Below are 17,670 nucleotides of genomic sequence, written 5' to 3'. Positions count from 1 at the left end.
ACCGATGGACATCAACCAATGAAGCCGTTACCATGTACCATTCATCTCGCATGGTATGTCCGTTCTTGACTATGACAAAGATGTTGAACGAGACCATGATGTTGGTACCATTGCATGGCATGAGATGAGCTTTTCAAGGGATCGCAACCTGTCGGAACCATAGTGCCGGTAATGAAGTCGAAGCAACGTACCTTGCATTGCAGACTGGCAGTGCGATCATCCACGCGATGCTGTGTATCAAGCCAGTGCCACAATGTAACCGAAGCGGTGAGCCATCCTGCCACAGTTCGGCGACCTGTTCGGCGTTCTGGCATACCGTTACATGTTGTCGCAGACATCCATTACGACGCCATTCGGGTTCTCGTGCGCATACGATACGCGTTTGTCCTCCAGACTTGGTATCTTTGTGTGTATGTCTCAAGGGCTTATGACATGTGGAAACCGTCGCCCAGGACTTCTCTCCATATTCCTCTGGCACTCCTCGCTTGAGCACACAAGATGCGTTACACCGAGAGAGCGGGAGGCGGAGGACCGATGTGGGAATGTCTCAATATCGCTTGGTTTCAATAAGTCAACAAAACAGTCGGATTCCGTTAGGGTCAGAAGATGCGCTCGGAGCAGTAGTAGCAAGTCTCGCTTGTGATCCGGTGGGTGCCGGGGCATTACCGACCCGGTGGTCCTTTGTTCCTATGGGATACTCCATGCTTGTGATGATCTTGGTCTTTTGGCAGGTTTCTTTAGTACGACGAAGGCTATAATGTGCTGCGGTCAGAATGTAAAGGCATTGCTGACGTCGCCCTTCAGTACGTGTCGTCATCTTTCCGAACTCTTACGTTGCTTTTGCTCGCATTCTATAGGAACATCGTGTAGTCACTTGCGACCACGTGCGGTGCTGCAGGTGTCGCTGTACTTGAAGAAGTAATGGATTGGTTTTCTCCTCCCGTACAGCCGGGCGAAGGCGCTGCACATGTCTGATAACGGTGTGGGGTAATGCCCGTCAGCAGCCAGGTCCCAGCGCAACGCTCCCTCGTATGCCCAGCGGGCTTCACGGCATTCCTTCAGCGCGAGGTCCTCTGGCCCTGCGTAAGATATAGGCAAGGTTTGTACCGGACGTTTCAGTCGCTTCTCGAAGACACTGAAGATCCAGGGATGGTGGGAGCGGCGCACGCCGTGGCTGTTAGCGGCATGTTGTGAGTGGTGTGTGGCTTGGTTGGACAAAGAACAGACCGCATGTTCGGAGTCCGATGCCTGCTAAGCGCCCGCAGTCTGCTGCTGTAAGGACGGTGAGACTCGTCATGCGCCATTGGACTGGTCTTGCGCTAAGGCCAGATGTGTAGAGAGATTGAGCAAACGAAAGGACTCCATGGCAATTTCCACTCACGCCATGTTAGACCTCGGGATGATGGACGAAGGCGTGCCGACAGCTCCAGGCCATCGCACGAAAGCATAACAGATCGTCGGAACCGCCGGAGACATGCTACCAACCGTGCTTTGATGCTGCAAATGAGGGAAAAGTTAAAGGGCAGAGTTAATTTTCCGATGCATTGCTCCAGAGCCGAATGCGGCCGTGCGTGAACCCTATGCCACGGTGACTTCTGGCCCCCAGCCAGTACGCCATGTACCACAACAGCAGACGGGGGATGCAGCGCGACGCTACTCGCCCATGGACTCTTATGGTGCTTCATCAGCTGCTGCGAGCCTAGCAGCTATGTCCAGCCCGCCGTCCCTCATTCCTCGTGTGCCTCCATATTCCTTTTGCTGCCTCGCGACCCCAGGCTGAATCACCACCCCGTTTCATTTCGACTTGCTTTTTACTCCTCGGTCTGGAACAAGTCGCCTTCAAATATTCGCCAGTCTGAACTTTCACACCACACAAACCCCAACCATGGACCGCCCAGCACTCACATCACGGGAGCATCTGGAGCTCTTGCGAAGCTCTGCGTTTGAATCCGAACATGCCTGGCTCTACGACACTTCCTATCTGCAACACGAGGCAGCAGCGATGGCGTTGGAGCAAGAGATTGAGCAATCGCATGCCAGTATATCGCCAGACGACAACTCAGACGAGCAAGTGCGCATCATCAAGACGCAGATCAATATCCACAGGGAGAGGCAGCGGGCGCTAAGGCCGCATCTTGAAAGCGGGAGCGACCAGATCGACGAAGACGGGAACGAGTGCGTCTTTGTACCAGCACCGAACCAATGGGGCGCGAATGGGGATCTGGACGAGGAGAGCGAGAGTCTGTCTGCAGTGAGTAGCAATTTCCGTTCACTGTTGGGTTGTGACTGACATGCCTCAGATCCACAACCTCCTCACTTGGCAAACTTCATACTCGCCCGTCTCACATGCCCCGCGTGACGAACTTCCCTCTCCAAATACACCGTACCACTCGCTGCTCGACCCTCACCAGCCCACGACCACGTACAATCTTCACCGCACGCGAGAATGGACGGGATCTTCAGGCTTTAGGAAATTCATCTACAGCGCACGCGACTACTCGGATAAATACGCTCTATACATGCTTGAAGCCACCCACCGCGACGACAGCCAAGTCAACGCTGCAGACTTCTTCCGTGTCGCCGAATACCCACAACCATGCATAAACATCCTTCTCTCCGGCATCGACAAGAAGCGCGCAATGACCAAAGACGCAGCCTACAAGTCGCGGGGCATACATTTGCGCGGGCCATTCTCACAACCGATCAAGGAATACCCAGACAGGCAACAGAAGATACCATGGTCACCGCGACGATTTAAATATGGTGGACGTCGCTTCGTGTGGAAGCAAGGAGATCCCAACGACGATGCCATGCCGGAGACTTTGTACGAATATCAGCAAGACTGGGTAAAGCCAGGAAGCAGGACGGGCAAGCGATGCGACGATGCAAAGCTGATCAAACTTGTCTGGGGAGAAAAGAAGAGGAAGGGTAAAGTGGACAGTTACACGATCCATTTCAAAGGCGGCATGGATCAAGTCTTTAGGGAGATCTTGCTGGCCAGTCAGATGGCCAGGCAAGTATGTCTCTTCACCGCGATGGACTGAAGTCGCTATTTTTCGTTGGCCAAGGTTGAAATTGTATTTGTATATAACCACACAGCGCGAGGCGTTTAAAGGGGCCGTGGAACACGGGACGGATACCATGGAACAGCATTTTGCAGTCAGTTCCCAGCGGAGCTTTCTGCTATTACAGTTTACAAGATCTTAGGAGTGGGCAGCAGGCTTCTCTACTACCTTGGACATAATTTAGGCCCAAGGGCAACACTAATCAAACTCAAATACTAGTCCTTCCACAGGGCAGCAACACAGTCTTCTACCAGCTTCTCACTTGACAACTACTCACTCGAAAGAAATTGCAAATAACTGATTGAATTGCGTGACATCTGTATGCAATCCATCTGACTCATCTGAATGCCCACGTTCAAGCGAAGAGACGGAACCACCGCAGGACCGTTACATTGTGTAAGCTGCATATGCATGCTACGCTGTAGATTAGATGATAGCCTTGCTAACATACGCCCCTTACGGTATGTTGGCGCTGGTCGCATTGGCTGACCCTGCGATAATTGCGTTGGGTACTTTTTGGGAATACAAAATTATGCACCATCGGCCGTGGCTGAAGTTGGTCGCAGGTGGTAATGAGCATGTTGTTTTTTGTGGCGTGGCTCTACGCGCGAAATCCAATGCACTTGACCAACTTGAATACCACTAGGATAGGCAGGCTCGGATCTCTCGGAGGAATGCGATTCAGGAAGGCGTGCTCAGCATGCTCAGGTAGAACAAAGCTCCTCCCTGCCATGTCGCCTGAGCCAGCATGTAAATGCAGGCGCTGTACACCGGTGTAGATAAATATCACGATGACTTCATCGCCAGGCATTCGTGCATGCTCTCCAAACCCATCATCGATCGCATCTCCCCACGCACTCATATCGCAATATTGGTCACAGCGTACCCACCTGTGATATTCGTTACTGATATCTTTCCTGGATCAAGGGCATCAATTCGACGTTGAAAGCTGCCAAACCCAAAATCTTACCTGCGTCTTCGGCTGACGCCCACCGCTTCGCAACAGAACCGACAACCTGTTAGCACACCCTGGTGCGTACGCCACTTTGCGGGTATATCAAATCACAACTCGGAGCGTGCGTTACTGCATACGACCCGACCGATCAGCACGCAACAGGGCCCACGTACATCGCTTACAGCTTACAGCGAGGGCCAGCAACACCAACATACCCGCTTCACCGTCTCGGAAGGACCCTCGCAGAGGAAGACCCACCAGTCATGTTTGCAGATCGCAATATGGAGCTGCGAATGTCAACATACCTCTTCTGCTGCGCGTTGATCTCGCCCCCTCCTCCCTCAGACCTCCTATCAAATTACTTCACCAAGTCGCCCAAGATCACAGAGCACGGCCCTGAGTGGTCACGCTCGCGGCTGCCTTTCCTAGCCAAGACATTCTCTGGCAAAGACGGTTGCGAGGAGTACTTCAAGCTGATGACCGATGTGCTGGACATGGCCTTGCCGAATGATGCGTTCCCACGAGACAGCGGGTTCATTGTGGATGCAGATGCTGGGATGGTGAGTGTTGTTGGCAAAGGAAGGTTTACGAGTAAGAAGACGGGCAAGGGATGGGATGAGCAGTTCGTCTATCGGTTCAGTGAGTTTGATCATGAGGGGAAGATAGGGCATTGGGAGATTTGGGCGGATCCTTTGAGTGCTTGGGAGGCTGTTGGGGAGTGAGCCTTCTCATGTTATCGTTGGAACTCGTGGATATCGAAGGACCGATTGAGGATTCGAAAGCTAGGTATATACCTTCAGCAACAAGCTTAAACTGCTAAAGATTCGAAGTTTACAGAGCAAATGTATGGATACAGGTGGAGCTAGCTAGTGAATGCCGTTAGCGTCTCGCTTGAATAATGTGGGTCCCTGGCGGCGGCTTCTGCAGCTTCCTCCGAGCCCTCAACTTTTCTTCATCCGTTCTTACACGCCGCCAAACCAACTCTTCAACACCATGGTGCAAGCTGCGCAAAGCCCTACGGAGCAGTGGCGCGCATCAATATTAGCTCGCTGATTGCTCTACACTAACCTACAGCCGCTGCTTGCTGTGCTTCATTTCTCATGGTACGTTCAACATCTCCTTCTGTTCACAGCATCCGCATCCTCGCGACGCGCGCGCACAGCTCAAAAGATGATATGTACATCGACCATTAAACACTTTAGGAAGAGCCGGAAAAGGTATGGCTAGCATCGACAAATGCTACGCCGTCGCTGCTTATAACTTGGTCTCTGAAGAGCATCATCAATTTCACGTTATGGAAACTGGGCTTCGAACTGTCGCTGACGATGCAAAGATTAGGTGCCTGTTATTTACGATGTGCTAAGCGACCGCTACACACAACGCGTGACGTACACGACGCGCGATGTCAACTCGGCGGTATGGATGCGTCATGTCGCGCGAGCAGGTGTGATGATATGGGCACAATGCGACATCTTGAGAGATGCGCATGTCATATTATGTATTGACGCTACGGAGGCTACGTCTGCAGAGTACTGCTTGCGCTATCGCTGTCGAACAAGGCCGCAGCATCCAACTCGAGTGTGGAGACGGACGGCCTCGCCTTCTCGTACAAACCCATAGTGTCTGGCAACCCTAGGAAGGGGTCGGCAAGGTTGTCGCAGCCGGCAGGCCACGAGACCGAGTGGCCGAACGCATAGCTGTCGCTCCAAGACTGGATAAAGTTGGTCATGTCAAAGTCGAGATCGGGATTGATCATAGACAATTGCCCTTCGAGTACGGCGGGATCATCCGTGTTGAGGGCATTCGCGTCTGTACCCAAGTCGACTAGATCGTTGAAATCAAACGTATCCCAATCCCAAGACTGGTTACTTCCATCTGCTGCTGTCACCGATGTCGATACCGTGCTGGGGCTGTCGCGCTCGGTCGCCTTTCTCTTTGCGTACTCCTTCGGTGTCAATCCTGTCTTGTCCTTGAAGATCTTATGGAAGTACCGCGGCGTGAGATTGACCTTCTTGGCTAGATCTTGCAGTCTCAATGCGCTGGCGTCCTCGTTCTTTAAGGCTTCATCAATCAATACACATGCTTTTTCTACCGCCCGCTCCTGTGGATCTTCGAGTACGGTGTTGGGCTTGCATCTCTTGCAAGCCCTGAACCCAGCTGCCTCTGCTTCTAGTGGTGTCGCATAAAATCCGACATTTGCTCTCCTCGCTAGTCGTCCAGGACACGTTGGCCGACAGTAGATTCGGGTAGATTTGACGGAGTAAATGAAGTGCCCATTCGCGTCTGCGTCTCGTGTCGAAAGGGCTCGCCACCGTGCAGCATCCGTCGCATAAGCCATGGTATAGAATTCGTATAAACAGACTACGTAGTTAGCATGAATTAAAGTCTCGCAGCGATGGTGCGCAAAGTATACCTTCTATGTATGTTGTAAACCTGGAAAAAGTTTCAGACGGTAGGAAAGTGTGAAGCTCAACGCGACTGTACAGCAGGCTGGAATTCGTCTTGCGCGAAACTCAGATGGTAAAAAAACACACAGTCAGATGCGTACAGCGATAGTAATCGCGGCAACGGGCCCTCTTAAGAGCTCTGGAAGTCTTCCCGCACCCCAAGGCTATCTACGCTGTGATTGGATACTTTGAGAGCCAGTTTGAGAGCACGCGATGACGCACGCTAAACTCATCTCTATTAACACCTAAACATCGCGTATGAACACGCGATTCACGCAGCGTTTCTTACATAGCAAAGACCAATGTAGACGAGATGAGTGCGCACGCGAAGCAGTCGGCGCGTCGCGTCGGGCTCTTTCCACGTCGGACGCGACTTCGGTGGAAGAGGTAGGCACGATAGAGGCACCGACTACCAAACCATGAGTCTCACTCGAGCTCAATCTTCTGCCACCGATGGGACCTCCGCAAGTTCATTCCCGCTCCTACCAGCATGGCGGAAGACCTCGACAGTGTTGCGGTACCCAGCATCGCGGCTCTCCCACCAACGACAACGCGACAGATCGGTTCCGGACAGGTCCTCGTTGATCCCAGTTCCGTCGTCAAGGAGCTCATAGACAACGCTCTAGATGCGCGAGCGAAGAGCATATTCGTGGACATCACAGCTAACACGGTCGACTCTATCCAAGTCAAAGATGATGGCCATGGTATACCAGCTGAAGATCGCCCTCTTGTATGTCGCCGCTACTGCACCAGCAAGATTAGAGACTTTCATGACTTGAGAGAGGTCGGAGGGAAATGGTTGGGCTTTCGTGGTGAGGCACTATCAAGCATGGCCGACATGAGTGGCTCGCTTTCTGTCACTACTCGAGTAGAAGGAGAGCCAGTTGCTGTCAAGCTGAAGTATGATCGGAACGGCGAGCTGGCTTCGTAAGACATCAATGGTAATCTCACGGATAGCTATCACGGACTAATGTATGCAGCACTGAACACGACTCCCATCCAGTCGGCACGACGGTCAAGGTTACCAAGTTCTTTGACTTCATACCCGTCCGAAAGGAGACAGCGATCAAGAACTCAGCGAAAATGCTTGCGAAGATCCGGCGGCTGATGCAAGCCTATGCACTGGCCAGGCCTACTATACGCTTTAGGCTTCGCGTACTGAAAGCGAAGAATAACAATGGCGACTTCGTCTATGCGCCGAAGGCCGATGCCAACGTCGAAGATGCAGTTCTTAAAGTCATCGGTAAGGATTGCGCTCTGCAGTGTGACTGGACTGCTTTAGAGGCCGATGGCTTTGAGATTCATGCTTTCCTGCCCAAGCCAGGTGCAAGCGGACCGAAGATAGCCCATCAAGGGGCGTTCGTCTCGATCGATGCAAGGCCTGTGTCGAACAGTCGTGGTACTATCAAGCGGATCATCACAACTTACAAGGAGCGACTCCGCAAATCAACGCCTTCGCTGGCTGGCGTCAAGGACCCGTTCTTTTGCATGAACATCCTTTGTCCGCCTGACAGTTACGACCCCAACATTGAGCCAGCCAAAGACGACGTCATGCTCGATAACAGCGAAGTGGTTGTTGCGGTCGTGGATAAGCTGCTCGGAGCTTACTATCCTGAGGCCATCCAGGATATTCCAGATATTCAGGATGCTGAGATACCGACCTCTGCACAGCAGCAATATGAGCCACAATTTGAGGAGCTACCGAGTCAGGTCGAAAGCTCCATGATGATACACGAGGATGGACCTACAACGCGGTATGAGCAACCTCCGACTGATCCAGCTCAAGCGCTGCCACGCTGGAGGTCCAGCATGTATGGTATTGATGAGGACGACCTAGAGTTTCTGCAAGAAAACCCAGCACCTGTGGTCGAAGAGGAAGATGAGAAGGGTCTACGCGCAGTGGAGGTGTCTAATCCATGGACCATTGCTCGAATGAACACTACGATTAAGCCCAAGCAAGCTGTCAATAATGAACAGCTGCTGAGCCCTGCCAAAAGCCAGAGAGGCGGTGACTCGCATCTTACCTCTCCCAGCCCTGCTGTTACTCCACGTCGTCCATTGTCAGCGGCGCCCCTGACGCCTCAGACTTTGTCAAAGACGAATATGAGGTCTTCTTTGGACGCCGAGCTGGAGCGTAGTATCCAGCATATGTCGCACCCTAGTTCAGAAGCTGGTACTCTCAACGACAGGACACAAGAGCGGGACACGGACAGTCGAGATCGTCACGAGCGTCTCGGTGCTCCGCCACAGAACGCCTTGTCGAGCCATTTCGCACGATCTGACATCAACTCCATCAAGTCAGGACTCACAGACCACAATCACTTTGGAGCAGGCTCGCAGCGGTTGACCTCTCCAGTAACGTCAGTCCCTCGTAATCGACGCACTCAACCGACCTATGTAAATACACCATTTGCACCACCAAAGCAAAGGTCGAATGCTATGGGGCTTGGAGAGTATGTACTTGGCACACAAGCTCTCGAACCAGCTCGTCGACAGAAGAAGGCCAAGAAGACTGGAGGAGCACCGTTGCTAAACAACGCCTCATCTTCTCCAAGCAGACCCACGTTGAACCCAGCAGACCGGCCAGTGGCAATACAACTTCATTCAAACGACAATACTGATATCCGTAACTTCTTTGGACGCGGCAGAGACACGGACATAGCTGAATCGTTGGTTGATGGTCTTTCTCCAGCTGCCTCGGTGGGACCGCAGTCATACTCAAAGCGCGTCAGAGAATCTTCACTGGTCAACGATGACGGTCAGATGAATATCGATCCGCGACGAGTGGCTGATCAGTTTCGAGCTTTTGCTGAACACGAAGAACATCCCTTTGATTCTCAAACATCTACCCAAATCTCAAAGCCTCCAGCGACGCACCGTCCCGACCAAAGCGCCAAAGAGATGGAAGCATACTTCCAAACGCAAGAACAGCAACACTCCAGCTCCCCGTCCCGCCCCCAAAAAGCATCTCAAAAGCAAGAGCCTCGCATCGCACCACCCCACGAAACGTCAAAGAAGCCGCATCGACTCAGACGCCGCACGACAGACGCTCTCGAGCGCACCAAGTCATCCAAACTCCCATTGGAGCGCACACCCGATGGTTTCCAGATCCAAGACCTGATCTTTCGCCTTCCAGCCAGCATCCACACCATCGTACAAAGCTCGCGTAAACTCGACATGCAGCGCAACAGTCCAGAGTGGGGTTACGCGTCGGAAAGCGCATACGACGTGTTCGGTGAGCCGGTGTTTGAAAAGAAGATCATGGAGTGGGTGGTTACGTTGGATGCACTGTTATGTAAGCGGTATGAGAGGATCGATGGACCGGATGCGCGGTGTGAGATGCATGAGGGTATTCAGCGGGCGCTTGATGCGAGGAATGAGGCAGATGATGTCACGCAGAGGGAGGAGGGTTTGAGTCAAGATGTACAGCGCGCTGCAGGCGAGAGATTGGAACATGATGTCTCGATGGATTTCGGTGATGCTTCTGGCGTTGTGGTTCAGCAGCTTATCATCGAAGAAGAGAAGAAGGTGCACGACGATGGCGAGTTCGATTTCGATATGGAGGAATTTGTTGATCTCACAGGAGGGGATGAGAGGCAGATTGTGGGGACAGCAGGAGAGGCAGATGTGAGTGGAATCAAGGGTGAGTTTGATGACGATATCGAAGACGAGATGTTGATGGATTTATAGAGTACGTGGGAGAAAGCGACGTGATGGACGAAGAACAATCGGATTTAATCTATTCCCAACTTAGAAGGCGTATCCAAGCAGGAAAAGCGTCTACTGCCTCCGCAATTCGTCGATATCATGACAAAATCTACGATCCATAACATCCCTCGCCATCTCTCCCCATCCCTGATCATGTACAGTGACCCCTCAAACCTGCCTAAAAGCTACCTCTTCAGGCAACCTGAAACTAGCACAGAACATCCTCTTCTTCGGCGCCACATCTCTCACATCATACACGTTCACATCGTCCATGTCGGGTGTGATCACGGTGCCCAACTGCCTGCTAACCTCTTCGCAAATGCCCTTGATCTCCTCCACATTGTCGTCGCTCTTGGTAGAAAAGCAGTGTACATGGATCATAGGCAATTTCTGCGAAGTGTGCGGCGCGAGGAGTTTCTTGATCTCAGAGGCAGGATGTCCGGGGACGTTGGCGTAAAGACCGATGAAGGAGGGGAGGAAGGTAATGGCGGAGGCGGGGAGGTTCATGACGTAGTGCGAAAAGAATCGTGGTTGGACGAGCGTCTTGAGGGGTTCAGGCTGTTTCTTCTCTTCTGGTTTGCTGCGCGAAGACTTGGTTTTGGGGTAGATAGAGACCGAGTGCTCGTCGCTTGTCAACAGATCCGCAGAGGCTTGACGGATAAACGCCCCACCGTCGGTGTTGAAAGAACGGACAAAGTCGCCTACTTTGTTGATCTTGATGTTTCCCACGAGCGAGTTGTAGGATTCGGGGTTGAGGTCGTTGGCCCAGACGAAGCACTTCTTCTTGCCCGCGGGTATGGCAAAGGGTCCTACGCCGGCCATGACGTCGCAGATTGCCTCGCCTTCGCGAAACATGTTGCAGAGCCGCTCGTGCTCCGTGTGTAGACGCGTGTTCCAGTATACTTTTGCAAAGTCGAATTTGAAGGTGCAGCCCTGCTCGCGCAGCTCGACATTCATGTCGTCTGGGCCGTGGAGCACTTCATATTGGAAGGTGCGGAATGCGTTCTCGGTGCCTACATTGTCGAGCTTGTTGATGACCGTCTTGACCATGGGGTTCTTGTCTGCGAGGACGGTTGCGATGAGGTGCTTGTAGGGCCAGTACCGTTCGCGGAGGTTCAGGTGGGCGACGTGGCCGGCGAGAGCGAAGCCCTGGGGTATCTCATCGTCGTGGACAGACTCGGGTGGGGGGATGGTTGCGCTCGTGATTTCGGAGTAGGTGAAGTAGTCGTAGTTGAGCTGCAGCTGGTAGGGAATGACGCCTAGCGTGCCGTCTTGCTCGAGATCGCGCAGCTTAGGAGACCAGGTCGTCCGATCTGCCTGGTTTCAGACTCAGTACTCCCATGTACTACCGCCGTGGGGTGACTCACCGGAGTGGACGACTTCTGGGCGCAAGAGCAGGCACTTGCTGCCTTTCGACGCTTGTTCTGAATCGGGGTCGACTCTTATCGGGTCTATGCGATTGCTTGGCAGCGTGTCCTTGCTGGCGGTGAGTTCCTTGCGGCAGCGCGATATGTCCTTGGGGTTGAAGATGCGGGCGGCCGAGGTGGGGATGGTCTTTTGGAAGAAGCTGCGGTCCAGCACCTTCATGGCGCGGTTCACGGGGGGCGCGAACATGTCGGTCGTCGCTTCTGTGGCCGACATTGAATCGTGGGCGCGTGGAGAATGGGTGTCGCGTGGGTGTGTCGCGGCTGGGGAATTATTTTTTGGTGAGGGATGACGCAGGCACCGTTAGGATGACCCCAGCATGGCACATGTCAGGTACCGAACGCGGGCGCTTTGGGCGTGACCCTCGAGACGTGAAAGACATACAGAGTAGTATTCAACTTGTATCCGTCTCGACTACGTTTGAGTGTCAGTGTGCTGAACGGCGTCAGGGTCCGCTGCACAGGTGACGACAGGCCAGTCCAAGCTTCGTGGTCGGCTGCAGGGGTCGGGACACCAGGATCGCGTACCTAATCTTGCACCGGCGTGGTCAATCAACAAAACAACTTCGCCATAGCACCGCCTCCTGAGCCGTGGATGACCGCGACCGCGCCCTCGCCCTCGCCCGTCCACCGCCGTCGCCGCCCATGAAGTCTCCCGGATCCCGCCTCTGACCGCTGCATAGACCGAGCGGCCCGTTGCCATCTCCTTTGTCCGCATACCCCGGATTCCGAGCACGAACAAAGTCACCACGCCCACCATGGCGTCTGGCGGAGGAAACATCAAGGTCGTGGTGCGATGCAGGCCCTTCAACGGCCGAGGTAGGCAGCCCCTTGCTTTACTATTACGTCGCAACTAACAACGCGCAGAGAAGGCGCGCAATGCACAGTGTATCGTGCAGATGAAGGGCGACCAGACCATCCTCTCCCCTCCCCAACATGCCGATATCAAGGGGAAAGCCGCCAAAGCCGCCTCCGAGGGCACCAAGACGTTCGCCTTCGACAGGTCATACTGGTCTTTCGACCGCGACGCTCCCAACTATGCCGGCCAGGACAACCTCCACGAGGATCTTGGCAAGCCGCTGCTCGACAATGCCTTCCAGGGGTACAACAACTGTATCTTCGCCTACGGCCAGACGGGTTCGGGCAAGTCGTACTCTATGATGGGCTATGGCGCTGAGTACGGAATCATCCCCAAGATTTGCCAGGACATGTTCGAGAGGATCAAGGGGTTACAAGCCGACAAGAACTCGTCCTGCACCGTCGAAGTGTCCTACCTGGAAATCTACAATGAGCGCGTACGCGACCTGCTGAACCCGTCGAATAAAGGCAACCTGCGAGTTCGCGAGCATCCGTCCACCGGTCCCTATGTCGAAGATCTCGCCAAGTTGGTCGTCCAGTCCTTTCCCGAGATCGAGAACCTCATGGACGAGGGAAACAAGGCCCGTACCGTGGCTGCCACCAACATGAACGAGACGTCCTCGCGATCGCACGCCGTCTTCACCCTTACCCTCACCCAGAAGCGCCACGATGTCGAGACGAGCATGAGCGGGGAGAGGGTCGCCAAGATCAGTCTGGTCGATTTGGCCGGATCAGAACGAGCTCAGTCGACGGGTGCGACTGGCGCGAGATTGAAGGAGGGTGCCGAGATCAACAGGTCTCTGTCTACACTGGGTCGTGTCATTGCAGCGCTTGCAGACCAGTCGTCGGGAGGCAAGAAGAAGGGTACCCAAGTGCCGTACCGAGACTCCATCTTGACATGGCTCTTGAAAGACTCTCTGGGAGGAAACAGTATGACAGCCATGATTGCTGCCATCTCCCCAGCCGATATCAACTTCGAGGAGACGCTCTCGACCCTCCGCTACGCCGACTCCGCAAAACGCATCAAGAACCACGCTGTCGTAAACGAAGACCCGAACGCGCGCATGATCCGCGAGCTCAAGGAAGAACTGTCAAAACTGCGGACTCAGCTGGGTGGAGGAGGCGGTGGAGTTGCCGGAGCGAATGGCATCATAGAAGAACAGTACGCACCCGACACACCGTTGGAGAAGCAGATCGTTTCCATCACACAAGCAGACGGTTCGATCAAGAAGGTATCCAAGGCCGAGATTGCAGAGCAGCTTGATCAATCAGAGAAACTCTATACCGAGTTGAACCAAACTTGGGAAGAGAAGCTGCAAAAGACTGAAGAAATCCACAAGGAACGAGAAGCCGCGCTGGAAGAACTTGGTATCAGCATCGAAAAAGGTTTCGTTGGTCTGTCAACACCAAAGAACATGCCTCATTTGGTCAACTTGAGTGATGATCCACTCTTGACTGAATGTCTCGTCTACAACCTAAAACCGGGCACGACGACCGTTGGCAATTCTGATGTTGAAGGCCAAACCGCACAAATACGTCTGAATGGCTCGCAGATTCTTGCCGAACACTGTCACTTCGAAAACGTGGACGGCAAGGTGACGGTGATACCCCAGGAAACCGCTAGCGTCATGGTCAATGGTGTACGCATCGACAAGCCAAGGTTACTCAAGAGCGGCCACCGCATCATCCTTGGCGACTTCCACATCTTTCGCTTCAACAACCCGCAAGAGGCAAGAGCTGAGCGTGCTGAAGTAGGCACAAGCCTACTTCGACAGACGGTTACTGCCAGCCAGCTCAACTCTCCCTCGCCTGCACCAAGACCCGGTCACGACAGATCATACAGCGCCATCAGTATCGCAAACTCTGACTTCGACCCCGATAGTCCAAGGGCAGGATCGCCTGCATTCTGGCAACGCGGTCGTGAATCCGAGTTCTCCTACGCACGCAGAGAAGCTCTTACTGCGTGGTTGGGGCCAGACAAACGCATCGAAAATCTCCCAGACGAAGACTTTGAGGCACTGTTTGAAGATCTCAGCAGGTTGCGCGAGACCCGCAAAGCACGTCCCGAGAGTCGCATCTTCAGCGACGAGGATACAGAGTCGATGTCATCATATCCTGTACGAGAGAAGTACGCTTCTGGTGGGACGCTAGACAACTTCTCGCTCGATACCATGTTGACGATGCCATCTACGCCTCGGCAAGACGGCAGCGAAAAGATGGAGGAGATACGAGAAGACATGGAAGAGAAAATGGACAAGAGAAAAGAGGACTACAGTGCAAAGCTGAAAGCTGACGCAGAAGCTAAAGTCGAGCTGGAAGAGCTGCGAGCTGCGAAGGAAGAAATGCAGAAGCAGCTACAACAGCAGAAGGAGGCTTTTGCACGTCAAATGAAAGAGCTTGGACACGAGTGGGTACCTGAACCTGAAAGCAGCGGAACGCCGGAAGCCGAAGCCGAGGCCGAAGCGGAAGCAAAGGATGCACAGAACGAGCAGAATGAGCAGCAACTTGAGTTGATCCGGACTGTTTTCAAACAGTGGCGGCGAAGGAAGTACGTCACCATGGCGGAGACACTTCTGCAGAACGCTGCTGTTCTGAAGGAGGCTCAAGTTATGAGTCAACAGATGGACAAGCGCGTCGTCTTCCAATTCTGCATTGTCGATATCGGGCATACTGTCCCGTCATCTTACGACTTGGTGAACATGGGCATTCCAGGTGAAGACGACGAATACCTCGACAGCCAGTCCAAGCCCTGCGTTGGTGTTCGCGTCATCGACTTCAAGAACGAAGTGGTGCACCTATGGTCATTACAGAAGCTGCGCGATCGCGTACGACGGATGCATCAGATGCATCAGTACATGAACCGACCAGAATACTTCCAGCACTTCAACCCGGAGTCGCCATTCTCAGAACCCTGCATGCCCGAGTTCTCGCGCATCGGCGATGTGGACGTTCCGCTCGCTGCTGTGTTCGAATCAAGAGTACGAGACTTCAGCCTGGACGTCATCTCTCCTTACACAGCAAACCCCATCGGTATCATCCGACTATCGCTAGAGCCTTCGTCTGCCGAAGCACCTTCGACTACGCTCAAGTTCAATGTCGGTATGCATGAGCTTGTTGGATTTCCGGAACGGGAGGGCACCCAAGTCCACGCTGTGCTCTTTGTACCCGGCATCTCCGATGAGAGTGGAGCCACGACCACAACCTGGATCACCGATTTCAACGAAGGCCCTATCCGCTTTGAGAGTGTGCACAGCATGAGTCTTCCTTACCCGAGCCCGCGCGATACCTTCCTTCGAATTTCCATCTTTGCAAAGGTCACGGATATTCACCTCGATAAATTGCTGAGTTGGGATGACATGCGCGACTCTGCGGAGAAGCCCAAGCAGAAGCGCCGTCACGCTCGGTTACCGGAGTCGGAGTTCTACACAGAAGATACACATGACATCTTCTCCCGCATTCAGATTCAAGAAATTACTGACGATGGGACATACCAACCCGTCGAGGTCACGCAGAGCAACGTCATGGACGCTGGGGTATACCAACTCCACCAGGGTCTAGCGCGCCGCATCGTTGTCAACCTCACCCATACTTCTGGAGACACAATACAGTGGGAGGATGTCAAGTCGCTGCGCATGGGTCACATCCGATTGGTCGATGCAGCTGGTAACAGTCCTAACTACGGCTCACCCGTCAAAGAAGTGCCTGTCGATCTGACATCCCCACCTGTCATCAGGAAGAACGCCGATGGCACCACAAATGTCAAATTTGTAGGACGATGGGACAGTACGGCTCACGCGTCTCAAATTCTTGATCGGGCGACAAAGGATAACTTCCGCGTGAAAGTCACGCTGCTGTTCGACGTCACATCTTCCAAGCTTATCGAACCGATGTCGTTCTCCTTCGACCTCTTCGTACAAATCCGGGGCCGTTCTTACATGCGCCAGACATCTCTCTTCTCGTTAGCGAACATCTGGAATACGGTGAAGGTCGTTCACTCGACAGTAGGAATCTTCAACGTTGCCATTCGCCCCACCTCCGTCAAGCGTGCGACAGATCTCTGGCGAATGAACACGAAAGACGACTACGTGAAGGGTGAAGAGCAGCTCGCAGGCTGGACGCCGCGCGGTGTTTCGCTGGTACGCGACTTCATTCACATAGAAAAGCGCCGCGCTCGAATCGCAGAGATAGAAACAGCGCGTTCTGTTTTGTCGTCCAAGGCATTGAGCATACCTGCTTCCGCACTTGCTTCCTCAAAGGATAAACCCTTGGAAGAGGCTCAGATAGCACTCCTCCAACGCATGGTCTCGCTCTGGAAGACCAAGAAAGCGCCTGCAGAAATCATCCTCAACCCCACGAATCTTGAGCCTCCCACCAACGGCGCCGCCTTTGCGGCACGCTCTCCTTCTCCATCGCCAAACCCAACCCCCAGCTTGACAGCTACCGTCCGCTTCATCAGCAAGAACCCTAACTTAATGAAAGCGTCCTACCTCCTCACCCCAGATCCGACGAACACGCGCTGGATACGGCGATACGTCGAATTACGAAAGCCATACCTCCACATCTACTCATCAGACGGCGACGAGATCAACGCCATCAATGTCAGCACAGCGCGTATCGACCATTCGCCGCAAATCGCAAAACTACTTGGAGGCGGACAGCAAAGCAACGGCCAAGGAAATGCCGGCGCGCACAAGGACGTTGTCTTTGCTGTCTTCGCGAGAAGCAACACGTACATCTTCCGAGCGCGAAGCGAGAGGGAAAAGATTGAATGGATATTGCGATTAGATCAAAGTTACTTCAGCAGCGAAGGAAGCGAGGCGTCGACGTGAGGACGCGTAATGAGTATTTGGCTGGAAAAGTTACATGTAGACATTCGGCGCCATGTGGAAGGGTTTTAATTCTTGTACCGAAGTTGTAGAACAGTGGAAAGACGGTCGGTCGAGGTGTTGTTGTTGCTGTCCCCGTCAGGCTTTGGCGTTATAGTCGGGCTTTTGTATAGCTTTTCTTGGGATACCCAGAGTATAGTTGATACTCTCCTTTTGCGCGATAATTTAGCGTAGAGATTTTGTCAATTCAGCTTCATTGCTAGACTATGGCTTCGTTCTGACCCTGATGTCGTTCATCTTCGCAGTAGTTGCATCTCGTTGTACTGCGCGCTGCTCACATGCACCCCGCAAGCACTAGCCTGTTTCTAGAACCCCCACACGCGATTG

The 17,670-nt window shown here is 53.4% G+C and overlaps 6 protein-coding genes across 6 annotated transcripts; 4 read left to right on the top strand and 2 right to left on the bottom strand.

Moving 5' to 3' along the window:
* Positions 1 to 1,885: 1,885 nt before the first annotated feature.
* Positions 1,886 to 3,044, top strand: J4E92_006675 (uncharacterized protein; the record flags this gene model as incomplete). Its single annotated transcript, XM_051498042.1, has 2 exons — positions 1,886 to 2,251; positions 2,301 to 3,044. 2 exons carry the CDS (start codon positions 1,886 to 1,888, stop codon positions 3,042 to 3,044), a joined length of 1,110 nt encoding a protein of 369 aa, XP_051351768.1.
* Positions 3,045 to 3,765: 721 nt separating this feature from the next.
* Positions 3,766 to 4,742, top strand: J4E92_006674 (uncharacterized protein; the record flags this gene model as incomplete). The annotated part of the gene is made up of 2 exons (XM_051498041.1): positions 3,766 to 3,773; positions 4,205 to 4,742. The coding sequence occupies 2 exons, from the start codon at positions 3,766 to 3,768 to the stop codon at positions 4,740 to 4,742; spliced, it is 546 nt and encodes a 181-aa protein (XP_051351767.1).
* A 794-nt stretch (positions 4,743 to 5,536) lies between these two features.
* Positions 5,537 to 6,358, bottom strand: J4E92_006673 (uncharacterized protein; the record flags this gene model as incomplete). Its single annotated transcript, XM_051498040.1, has 1 exon — positions 5,537 to 6,358. One exon carries the CDS (start codon positions 6,356 to 6,358, stop codon positions 5,537 to 5,539), a length of 822 nt encoding a protein of 273 aa, XP_051351766.1.
* Positions 6,359 to 6,957: 599 nt separating this feature from the next.
* Positions 6,958 to 10,157, top strand: J4E92_006672 (uncharacterized protein; the record flags this gene model as incomplete). The annotated part of the gene is made up of 2 exons (XM_051498039.1): positions 6,958 to 7,394; positions 7,448 to 10,157. 2 exons carry the CDS (start codon positions 6,958 to 6,960, stop codon positions 10,155 to 10,157), a joined length of 3,147 nt encoding a protein of 1,048 aa, XP_051351765.1.
* Positions 10,158 to 10,343: 186 nt separating this feature from the next.
* On the bottom strand, positions 10,344 to 11,816 carry TRM5 (tRNA(m(1)G37)methyltransferase; the record flags this gene model as incomplete). Its single annotated transcript, XM_051498038.1, has 2 exons — positions 10,344 to 11,488; positions 11,543 to 11,816. The coding sequence occupies 2 exons, from the start codon at positions 11,814 to 11,816 to the stop codon at positions 10,344 to 10,346; spliced, it is 1,419 nt and encodes a 472-aa protein (XP_051351764.1).
* Positions 11,817 to 12,357: 541 nt separating this feature from the next.
* On the top strand, positions 12,358 to 17,286 carry J4E92_006670 (uncharacterized protein; the record flags this gene model as incomplete). Its single annotated transcript, XM_051498037.1, has 2 exons — positions 12,358 to 12,418; positions 12,467 to 17,286. The coding sequence occupies 2 exons, from the start codon at positions 12,358 to 12,360 to the stop codon at positions 17,284 to 17,286; spliced, it is 4,881 nt and encodes a 1,626-aa protein (XP_051351763.1).
* Between the last annotated feature and the right edge of the window lie 384 nt (positions 17,287 to 17,670).

The sequence above is a fragment of the Alternaria infectoria genome (genome assembly GCF_024043175.1).
Source record: "Alternaria infectoria strain BMP 0036 chromosome Unknown scaffold_10, whole genome shotgun sequence".
Classification (NCBI taxonomy): Eukaryota; Fungi; Ascomycota; class Dothideomycetes; order Pleosporales; family Pleosporaceae; genus Alternaria; species Alternaria infectoria.
This window is presented reverse-complemented; position numbering and strand designations above follow the sequence as displayed.